The following is a 12,328-nucleotide window of genomic DNA, read 5'->3' as shown; positions in this document are numbered from 1 at the left end:
ACCATTATAATTATCATTATTACTATTGGCAATTGCCTAAAAATAAACGTTTGAATCCTTGATAATAAGGGTTGTATAAATTCAATCAAAACTACATTGTATTATGTGCGATCTATTTTGAGATATAACTTTTAAAAAAGGGAAACCGTTACCTGGTTACTGTATCCTGAAGTGATGATTTGGATACTACTTCCAGGATTGGAGAAGGAAGAAAAGGATCCTCTGGGATTCGAAGGAGATGGAGATCTTCTTTGGTAGGAATCTGAAAAATACATTATTTCAATAAGAAGACAGGAAGTCCCAAATAATAGCTTATAGATAGTATGCACTTGGCTAAGAAGCTCACAACATTGCCATCCGGAAGTATAACGGACAACCACACAAAACTCTGTGTAACCATTAACTTTTATAGTCCGGATAATACAGTTCAGTGAGAATTACTCATAAACGTGGATGGCAAAAAACAACATTCTATCTATAATATACATTATGTACACCTCGTCTGGCGCCTAAGACCGGATTTTAAGCCATACTGAAAAATTGAGATGAAATAAACATGGCTCTGGAAGGAAATTAGTTTAATTTCTTACACATTAATAAACCTAGAAATCATAAAATTAATCGCTTTGACATCAAACTCTTTTTTGTTTCTTCATCTGTTCTCTCCTGTATCATATACCAGATTGACGATTCATATATAAATTAACAGCAATAGCCACCTAAAAAGGACTAGGGTGGACGGAGACTTCATGTTATCGTAGTTTATATGTCAAGCTGCACTGCTAAAAAAAAACAACAAAAAACTTGAGCTGTTATCTAGAGCAATATCCACTAAAGGTGCTCAAAGCGCTTTACAAAGGGTCCCTGACAAACAGCATCACGTAACACGTAGATCGAGACATCACGCCTGTTAAGCGATATTACATTTTTTTTCCCGACAGAGGCAACGCTGTTAATGGTTAGATACTCATTTTACACCTGAGTACGGTGAGAGAATGTGAGTAAATAGCCTTTTCCAAGCGAGGCTCGAACCCAGGACCTTCTGATCCGAAAGCGAGTGTCATACCACAAGACCACCTAGCCGCACTGATAAGACATAGGACGTCGAAACAGTACTGTCTACATATTGCTTTCTAAACACTTTACTTTTTGATGACTCGTTGTTGAGCACTCTATTATTGTTTTTGCAAATTATGCAAATCTCACGATATTCGTACTTTGAGTTCGCTTGGTCATATAATTTTGTAATCTCACGACTTTGGTTCAACCGTTTGCGACAAAAAGCAGGATGTTTCTTCTGACTTAAAATGCCAATAGCGCCTAAACTTTTTGAAAGATTGCAAATAAATGATTTGGCATAGTTATGAGGAATTATGTCCTTTAAAATTTTGACACACTTTCATACGTGAGTGACCTCCCCTTTTAAGCGACGAAAATTGATTGATGACACTAAAAAGTGAATGAAAAAAGAAGTTGGCCATTTAATTATCCTACAAAGAAGGACAATGCATTATGTGAAAGGCAAAATAATCTGTCTTTCAACTGCATATATAAGGTAATCGAAGGTGTTGTTGAGGGAATCCAACGAACGTGAAAGTGAGTTATTGAAGTTTCGACAATTTTTTATACGGACCGATAGGTTTATTCTATCTTTTACCAATCAAAGTGTACTATTTTGAAATTAAATCTTAAACGCCACACCATTTTAAGGGGAAGTATTGAAGTTCTCTCTTTATCAGGGATGGGTCCGTTATAAGAAAGATCAGGAAAACCCAGACATGGGTCGATTATTGAACAAAAATCACCCCCAACAAACAAAGGTACGTTGGGTGGTTGTTGGGCCACCAAAACTCTTACTTCATTAATGTATTTGAAGAAAACTTTGTTGTGTTGTATACTAACATTGATAGTCTTATGAGCAAAAGTAGTGATTCAAAATATTGAATGGGTGAGACACACCCAAAATAATCTGTCTTACCGAACTTTTACCAAAGAGATATTATACTGATTTTTATATAGAACTTGAACTTTCCATTTCACGGTATGCTTTATTTACCAACAATAATATGTTAAGAGGCATAGCAATCTTTGTTTTGAATGAACTAAAGCCTGAATTATTTACATTGAATAATATATTTATGTCAATTCTTTCTACTAACTTTAATATTATATTGATTACTGGGGATTTCAATTTCCCTGTTATTGATTGGACTAAGGACTAAGATGTACCCTGGGTCTCATTTTCAGGAGGCTGTTGGTGATGCATTATTTACTCAAGTAGTTGATAAGCCAACACGCCATAGGGCGAATCAGACAAGTAATCTAGATTTGGTGTTGTGTAATGAAAAATGACGATGATTTTGTAACTCAAATTGAAACAATGGGTAAAAAATGGTATACAGTTCTACATATTTTTTAGACTTTTCAGGCAGACGAGTCCTTGATGATTATGATGTTGTCGTTGAGCGATATAATTACAACAAAAGAAATTATGACGATTGTCGAAATAAACTGCTGAGCATTAATTGGAATATTTCATAGGAAGTGACTGTTAATGATACCTGGATATTTTTCCTATAAAAACTTTTATCTTTTCTAATCCATATATGTAATAATTAATTTAGTGCAGCCGTCGATAAACTTTTTCTTCTTTCCACATCTTCCTTGTCTCCTATTAATGATCTTACTTTTTTGTGGCTCTCCATTCATCTTTCTTCCTTGACAGTAATGTTACATCTGTTTTGTCAGTATTGACGTACAGTTGGGGATTTTGTAAGGCTCTTTGGATGTCATTTACACTTTAAAGAGTTTTCTAGATAAATAATAAATAAAACAGGGCTTGGGCTGTTTCCTTGTGGTGTGCCGATGTTGCCAAGGAATGATTTATTCTCTGAGGCACTGATTATTTTGGTCGTTATCCAGGTTTCACATATAAGGAATCTGATTAATCTAACTTCATCTTCCATAACTATTCCTTTCATAATATTTAACAAGGAGTGGCGATTGATAGTATCGAAGGCGGCAGACATATCTATTCCAATTATACCAATTTCTATTTTTTCAGACAGGGCTTTGGCAGAAAGCCATTTGTGTGTCCAAACTACATCTGCAGTACTTCTCTCCATCCTGAATCCGCTTTGACTATGTGACAAATAATTTTCAACAATCGGTCTTATTCTATTCAGTGTTACCAGAGAGAGCAATTTTGTAATTCTGTTAAGCAGAGCAATTGGTCTCAAATACTTTGGAGGGCCTTTAGGTTTTCCTGGCTTTTGTATTGATATCATCTCCCCTTTATTGATACTCAAGTTCTGGAGATGTTCGAACGTCTGATTGCAAATGCCCGCTTTGTGTTCATCTAATAAGGGTGGTCCATATTTTAGAAGTTCAGCACATACTCCGTCTTCTCCGGGTGCTCTGTTGTTATTTAGACTTTTAAAAGCATGTGTCAGTGCTCTTGGTGTAATAGGTTTATATAGTGGTAGGGGATCTCCCTCAAAAGAGCTGAAGTGTGGCGTTTTGTTGTCTTGAAATTTTGTTTTATAATATTCAAAAAGAAATTTCGAAATGTCATTGGGGTTAATAATTAACTTGCCCGAGTCGTCCTCTATATTAAATGGTCTTTGATTTAATAGTCTCACCGCTCTGTACATTGCTTGATCGTTGGTGCAATATATTATCAACTTTTTGTCTGGTGTAATAATGTGTTTCGTTCATATTTTAGTTTCTGTCTTTCTCCTTCCTTTTTTGATTTCTTCATTCTTATTCGCAAATCTTTTTGTTGGTTAAATAATTGAGCTATGATGGTATCATACGTAAGGCCTTGTCGTTTGGTAGTAGTTGTCTCGGCGGTTTGAATTGCAATATTTATTATTGCACTTCGTACACGTGACCATGCTTCGTTTGGCATGTTGTTGTTGTTCGTTAAATTATCTAGTTCAGCATTAAGTTGTTGCTGGTATTTTTTACGACATCTTTAGTTGTTGACAATATTTGTAATATTTATTTTTGGTTCATTAGTTATTGTGCTGTGTTGTCTTGATTGTTTGTACCATTCAATAACAACGTTTGTTTTAAATATAGACTGGTTAGGAATTTGAAATCTTTATTGGAAATATCTACATCCAAAACGTAAGAGAAAATCTGGTATAGGTTCTCTGAAAAGGTGATGTGACCATAAACGACATTGAAAAGTCTGAGCTATTAAATTACTATTTTGCACTATTCTTATAAATGAAGATGTTTCATACATTCCAACTATTTCTTTTAGAAATAACAATATACTTCTTGGAAATATTAATATCACAGTTGAAATGCTTTTACCAAAATTTCTAAAATTAGATCCTTCTAAAAGAATAGGCCCCGACGGTCTTCATTCCCAACTTTTTAAAACGCGGGCTCAAGAAATTATATCCATTCCCCTTTCAATAGTCTATAACAAAACTTTGATGACGGGAGAAATTCCCAATGATTGCAAACGTGCTAATGTTACCACTATGTATATACAGGGAGATCGTACAATTATTGAAGATTACCGTGCGATTAGTCTTACTTGTGTTTTGTGCAAATTATTAGAATCAATTATTAAAGAACATATTATGGAATATCCATATGTTAAGTAGTGCCGCGCTGAAGACCGGTCTGGACCGGCGGTCCCACGGTCTTTTAGCTGTGAACCGGAGACCGGTCCCATAGGGGAAGACCGGCAGCGGTCCTCACTTCTTATCACCTTTCAACGGTCTCGCGCCATAGCCTACTACTTCCCCAGCGATTCGTTGCCTCGGTAGCCTATCTTCCACCAATCACCACCCATCCCACTTAATTAATCGCACCCACCCCCCCTTTGCCATACACTAAACGACACAGACGACCATAGAGGCAGACGACCACCTCCCTCCACTCCGCAAACCGCCCTTTCGGGTGGGAGATGGGGGGAACAGGAGGCGCACGCCTTGGACGATTCCATTATACGTTAATGATCGCAATGACAATGATCTATGATGAAGGCATGACCCATCTTTCTAATGGGTTATTGTTTGAAATGCATGTGACTACTAAAGATGTGTGTGTTTGTGTGTGTGTGTGTGTGTGTGTGTGTGTGTCGAACCTAGCAAGTAGCAAGTCCGATTTTTTGTTTTCTTTTGTCCATCTCTTGTCACCACTCCTTTCTATCGCATTGTTGTCATTTAAAATAATACAATAATATTAAAATTTCGTTTGGTGTTTTAACTAATCAAATAATATGAGTTTCATTAGTTTCTTCCTTCCAAAAAAACCCAGTTTTTACGTCTGTATTAAAAAAAAGTCCAATAGAATATTTGGGGACCCCGATAGCTCAGTTGATAGAGCACTCTCTTTATACGCAAAGGGCCAGAGATCGATCCCGGGTGCAGTCGAGTTTTTTCTGAATCCCTGTCTACTCAGCAGTGAATGGGTAGCTGGGTTTGTTAGATCTGGCGAAAAGTCACCATGGACCCCACTTATTACTTATTAACTTATTACCGCCGCATCCACCCCCTCTTATTATAACTTCACGTCTCTCTCTTACTCTTCAATGCTCGCTGCCCTCTAATGTGTGTGTGTGGGGGGGGGGGGGGTAGGGGGGGGGGTAGGAGTTGCGTGTGTGTATCAACGCCACGAACAACTCGATCAACGCCTTGGACGATGCCATTATCTCCGTTAATGGGGATAATTTCAAATTTTATTAAATTATCGAAGTAACAATGAAGTACGGTGAGCAAATAAAGAAGGCATCACCCCTCTTCTCTAATTAGGTTACAATTTGAAATGAGTGTGACTACTCCGTGTGTTTTACTCCTGTAGACCACGGTTTTCATCGTGTAGCGGTCTTTAACGGTTCAAGAATGAACGATCCCATGGTCCCAAAGGTCAAAACGGTTCGAACTTCCAACAGTCTCTCAGGAATGTTCAATGTCGAAAAGGACCGCCGGTCCTAGGACCGGTCCTTGCGGTTTTCATTTCCCAGGGACCGTAGGACCGTGGTCCTTAAGCTTGCCAAGGACCGCCCCGCACTAATGTTAAGTGTTGTTCAACACTGTTTCAGGAACAGCCGTTCATGTGTTCCCCAATTACTTGAAGTTATGGAGGATTTCTCTAAACTCATGGGTGAAAAAAAAACAACATTGATGTTGTATATCTTGACTTTCGAAAAGCGTTTAATTGTGTTCCCACATGAACATCTGCTTGGAAAGCTAAAGTTTCACGGTATCATGGACAAGCATTTTCTTGGATCAGATGATTTTATACATCGACTACAGCCCGTTACTGTTGATATTAGACCGTCTAATTGTAAACACGCCATGAGTGGCGTTCCCCAATGTAGTGTTCTTGAGCGATTTCTAATTCTAATCATGTTGTCATCATAAAGGGGGTAGGGTGACTCAGCGGTAAGGTATTTGCTTCGTACCGGAAAGGTACCTTGTTCGATCAGCCGCCGCTGCGCAGTGTAGCCTTGAGCAAGTAACCTCGCCTTAGCTCAATTTGCGGCGCTGCAACTAAGGCTGACGCCCGGGTTGTTCCAGTTTTCTCTTGATTTAGACTTTTGAAACAAAGTTCCCCTATGGGATGAATAAGGGGAATGTTATTTTATTTGTTATTTTATCATTGGCTTAACAGATGCGATTGATTCTCTTGTAAAATTGTTGTTGACGATACAACATTATATAGTCCAACAAATATTTATCAAAGTCTACAAAATTATATTTATTGGCTCCATAACTGAACTGATATATGACAACTGCAACTTAATATTTCTAAATATAAGGTCTTTTACATAGGTAAAAACAATTCCCAAACCGCATATCATAAAGATAACAACCAATTAGAAACTATGTCTGTCATTGATACTGAAAGATATTTGGGAGTCATTTTTGATATTTCTTTGACATCCGATACATATATTCAGAATGTTGTCAACACACCAAATAGAATTATTGGATTAGTATTTAGAAGTTTTATATACATGGATGCTAAAATGTCTTTGAATTTATAAAAATCTCTTTTATATGGAGTCCCCTATTGTACAGAGACGGGCATCTAGGTTACTTATAGGTTTTAGATGATATGGCTTATAGGGATAGGTTAAGATAGGAATACCATCCTTGAAATATACAATTCTATAGATTAGTTCAATCTAAAGTACAAAAACTTTTTAGATAATTTGCAAAAAACTTTCACTCTTAGAGATAATTATTAAACTTTTATATATCACAAGATATTCATCGTCTCCACGTAAAAATTCTTTCAAACTCCGTATGGTATTATTCTGGAATAAACTCAGTTTTGAAAAAAAGTTATGTTTCTATCAATTTCTTTAAAATACAATTGATAAAGAATAACAACTTGACTATGATCATTGAATGAATTGAACTTACATTTAATGAGTTTTAAATACTTCACTCCTGTATTGACTTTGTGATTATTTTTTATTCCGCCCGATTTTGCGATTTAGTTTTTCAATCTCAAGTGAAATTGTATTTTATATAATGTTGACAATACACACTATTATGTTTGTGTAAGAACATAGTGATGATATTATATGAAACATATAGGATATTTAAAGGTCATATGACCCATTGAATCCTTAAACATACTTATCACATATCAATGTAATTTCCACTGACGAGACCTCAATGTACCTTTCATTATTATATATTGGAACTTTTATATAATATATCACCGTGCAAGTTTGTTAAAATAGCCCAAAATAAAGGTCCGCACACATTTTAGAGAACATTTTATCTGACAATAAAATGTGAATTAATAAGGAACAATGTAATTTTTAGAGTAAAACAATAGTATATAGCACTGAGCGAACGCAATTTTAAAGACATTTTAACAAAAGCGTATCAGTGCTTTAAGAATTGTGCTAGCTACAAATCGATGATGACAAAATGTTAATTTTTTTGTTGAAATAATATTTCAACTTTAATATGGTTCATAACAGATCGTATGGAACTAACTTATTTTATTTCAAACAATACCAGCTGCATCTAGGGCGTTCTTTTAATACTAACTCTCTAACAACATCCCACACTGCCTTTAGTTAAATACTCATTTAAACCTGAGTCAATTGTTAACGGTTACTTTGATATTTCACTTCCCATTCGATTGGTCAGCAGCTCCCAATTGTAAAAATTGAAATTACAGTCTCTGTAAACAATTAAAGACGATATATATATCCATCAAATCCGTCACATATCGATCGATTAAAATGTCATTCTAAGAATGTGGACTTTTTCAGATTGCAACAGAGAAGCAATAGAACTGATAAGCACCTCACACCCCCAAATACTATATAATATATCTTTATATATGTCATATACACTAAACAACAAACAGATATAGAAATAAATTCTGAAGACTTCGAAGGTTCTCCCAGAAACAATGCCAAAGACATGGCAACTAATACAAGGTTCAGCCTAATTTTTCTGTGTTTGTTTGTTTTTGTTTTCTTTGTTTGTTTGTGTCTTTTCTTGTTTGTCTTTTTTTCTGGGGAGGGGGGGGGGGTTCTGTAAAAAGTTTTAAAACCTTCCCTATTTCCCTTTTCAAGTAGTATCAACCGTTTTGAACACCTCTTGTGTTTATCTAAAGAAAAACAAATATAGCGATGTCTTGCAACAGTGTTCAAAAACAGAGGTGAGGAGAATCAATCGTTTTCTCGATGCACAAGGTTAACAACAAACAGTAAATCATGATGAATTGAAACTATTCCTTGTGATAAGGTTATCAATAAAAGACAGATGTAGATTATTTGGTGCTATTTTTTCGACTGAAGGCAATCAAGCTTAGGGGACTTGCAGTGACCGAGACGCAATACTTGTGTCAATTCAAATGAAAACAATCAATCCCAAGGATAGAAGACATTAAATTCCCAATAATATGGTAACCTCTATGGAATAATGGCAGCACGTGTGACCGCTAATCAGTAGGTCTTAGGTTCGATCCCCAGTCGATGAAGGCTGATTTTTTGGGATGATTTTTCTCTTGCATTTATATTTTTTACTTTGTCTGGAAATGTTTCAAATACAACTATTCAGATATTTATTTCATTCTACTGCCTGGTTCTATTTTGTCACATTGATATTTTCAACCCAGCATGGTGCCGATTTTCAACTCAAATGTGAAGTCTGTCCTACTGTATGAATGTTAAACTTGGAATCCATCACGGGCACGTTTAAGAAGGATACCGATCTTTGTAACGGTGCATGTTTAAGCTACTCACGATAAAATAGAAGGATAGAATTAAGAAAGAAAAAGTATGGAAAAGAACACAACAGAAACCAGTCGGAGAGGAAATAGGAAGAAGACGATGGAAGTGGATTGGACATATCCTTAGAAAGAATGACTCCACTATAACAAAGAAAATATTGGACTGGAACCTTCTGGGCAGAAGATAAAGGGGAAGGCCACGAGGGACATGGAGAAGAATTAAAGAAGCTAATATAAAGAGAAGTGATAAACATGGAATGAGATAAAAAAAGTTAGCTCAGGATAACGAAAAGGATGGATATTGTTTGTCTGTGTCCTATACCCTGACCCAGGGTGAAAAAGGCAATGATGATGATGATGATGATGATGATAATGATAATGATGATGGTGATGATGATGATGATGATGATGATGATGATGATGATGATGATGATGATGATGATGATGATGATGATGGTGCCGATTTGATAAGCCTGAATTGGTATCCCAAATACCATATTATGTAGTATGATGATTTCTTAAGAATAATTGAAATAAACTTACACGCTAAAGATCTCCTTCTATTAGACGACGAGGTAAATTGTCCATTTCCATGATGTGTTAGAAACACGAACACGTAAAGAGCAACACCAACGTTTTTTAAAGTCACAGTAAATGGTAAAGAATACATTTTGTCCAATGTCTTATAATTGTTTGTAGTACAATATTTTGTTGAAAACATCATCTGGAGGTTTTGCTTTGTTGTTCTCACTTGGTCTCGACTGACCGATGGTTAAGATTTCACAAGGTAAACATTGGAATACTAACCACTGTAGATGCAGATAAACAAATATACATAAAGGAAACTTTAATAATATCTCCAGATAAATGCAACACTAGAACACCATTTACGTTAACTCTCTCCTTACCGATCCTTTTCAGTATTCTCCCAAAATTCAGGTTTAGCCAGCAGAAAAATTAATTTTAAAAAACTCAAACAAGCTCTCTACAAAACAACTGTATGTTCTTACTAATTCAACAAAGATCATTCTTCAAATTTTGTGATGTACAAAATAAATCTGGATAAGAAGAATGTATATTGTATCGTAACAAATGTGACGATTTTGCTGTATGTGATAAGGAGAGGGTTAAAGAATTAAGAGTGTCCGAGTATATATAGATAGAATGGCTGTGCCTGTTTATATTATTTTTTTTTAATTTGTTTACCACATTTTAAAAAAAAAACAAATATTTATTCATTGATTATTAATTAGCTCTATTTTTGAATGCGAAATAGATCGGTATTATTATTATTATTATTATTATTATTATTATTATTATTATTATTATTATTATTATTATTATTATTATTATTATTATTATTATTGCATATATATTAATTATTATAATTATTATTATTATTATTATTATTATTATTATTATTCATGATTCACATAATAAATTTATTATTATAACTATTATTAATATATTATTATTATTATTATTATTATTATTATTATTATTATTATTATTATTATTATTATTATTATTATTATAATAATTATTATTATTTTATTATTATTTATATTATTATGTTATTGTATATTATTTTATTATTATTTATTATATTATATTATTATTTTATTATTATTATTATTATTATTATTATTATTATTATTATTATTATTATTATTAATATTATTGTTTTTGTCACTGTTGTTGTTGTTGGCATTATTTCTATTGTAGTTGTATTTGTTACTATTAAAATTAATTTTTCTTTAAAAATAAAGAAAATCAAAATTTAGACTTTAACTAAACATCATAATATGAGGAAGCAGATTGTCATAATATTGTATTATATGCCTCTGAACTTAGATATATTTACACAACCACCAAACAGAATATTTAGTACACAAGTCACTCAATAATCCAAGACTTAAAAGCAAAAACACGAAACACACCATTAAATTATAAATATCTGACAACACAATTTTTCGTGTAGATGAAAACCAACAAACAATAAAAACAGCCCTAAAAACCAGCTTACGTCCTCTCGACCCCTTGCTACATTCTCTCCTGACCAGCAGCGTCAATCCTATCTTACCGCACATCTACTGCCTTGCCCACCGTTTCCATCCATCAGCGCCGCCTTTTGTCCAGGACCACTCCTCAACGTCCTACAATGCAGTAGTTGCCAATCAATCACTTCCGGGAGGTTTCGTTATTGCTGTCACCACGTCGGTATGAATGAGTGGATGGATGGATGGATGGATGGATGGATGGATGGATGGATGGATGGATGGATGGATCGATGGATGGATGGATGGATGGATGGATGGATGGATGAATGGATGGATGGATGGATGGATGGATGGATGGGCGACTGTTGGAAACAGCGAACGTAAGAAATGAAAGTTTGATACAAAAATCTTGAGCTAAATATGCTCAAAGCGCTGTACAAAGGGTCCCCTGACCAACAGCTATGCTTAACATGTAGGACGCCTGATAAGCGATTTTACATTTTTTTTCCCGACAGAGAAAATGTTGTTAACGGCCAGGTACTCATTTTACACCTGAGTACCTGAGTGAGTGAATATGATTAAAGAGCTTTTTCCAAGGAGTCAACTATGCGCCGAGCAAGGCTCGAACCTAGGACCTTCCGATCCGAAAGCGAGTGTCATACCACTAGACCACATACCCGCACAAAAATGTGGCCCTTCGCCTCAAACAGGTACGCGATGTCTGACTGAATCAAAATAGAACAATCAAATGTATAGATAAAACGAAACTGAAGTCACTCACCTCTTTGTTATTATGTTTAGCCTGACTTTTATATATAAATATATATATGAGTAGTACTCAATAAATCTATCCATCACACTATAAACGTTTAAGGTCACATATACTTTTGTCTCTTGGTACATTATATCCGGCTGACGGTTGTTATATGTTTTTTGGATAAATACAATGCATCAATAGGGAAATTGATAAAGAATATAAAACATTTGTCTTTTACAATTTTGATGGAGATTTTTTAATTTCAGCATCCGGTTTAACCTGATAAAATACCTTTCTGTCACGATAGATCACAAATATTATGAGACTGTGCCCCAAGTTA

The 12,328-nt window shown here is 34.8% G+C and overlaps 1 protein-coding gene across 5 annotated transcripts in view; it reads right to left on the bottom strand.

The window, feature by feature from the left end:
• LOC144967151 (uncharacterized) overlaps positions 1-11,340 on the bottom strand; it is a 33,739-nt gene extending 22,399 nt beyond the window's left edge. For 3 of the 5 annotated variants that reach the window (XM_078904028.1, XM_078904030.1, XM_078904032.1), the window contains exons 1-3: positions 11,258-11,340; positions 9,775-10,040; positions 153-262 (exon numbers count right to left, since the gene is read on the bottom strand). In XM_078904028.1, the coding sequence (XP_078760154.1) occupies positions 153-262; positions 9,775-9,955 (291 nt within the window). In that variant the 5' untranslated portion in view covers positions 9,956-10,040; positions 11,258-11,340. Of the gene's footprint in view, positions 1-152; positions 263-9,774; positions 10,041-11,171 lie in introns of all 5 variants that reach the window. The other 2 variants (XM_078904031.1, XM_078904029.1) reach the window with 1 other exon arrangement.
• Positions 11,341-12,328: the final 988 nt, after the last annotated feature.

Source organism: Berghia stephanieae, chromosome 3 (genome assembly GCF_034508935.2).
Source record: "Berghia stephanieae isolate SIO BIC M18660-M18661 chromosome 3, UCSD_Bste_1.3, whole genome shotgun sequence".
Lineage (NCBI taxonomy): Eukaryota > Metazoa > Mollusca > Gastropoda > Nudibranchia > Aeolidiidae > Berghia > Berghia stephanieae.
Note: the sequence above shows the minus strand (reverse complement) of the source record. Positions and strands in the feature narration are given on the sequence as shown.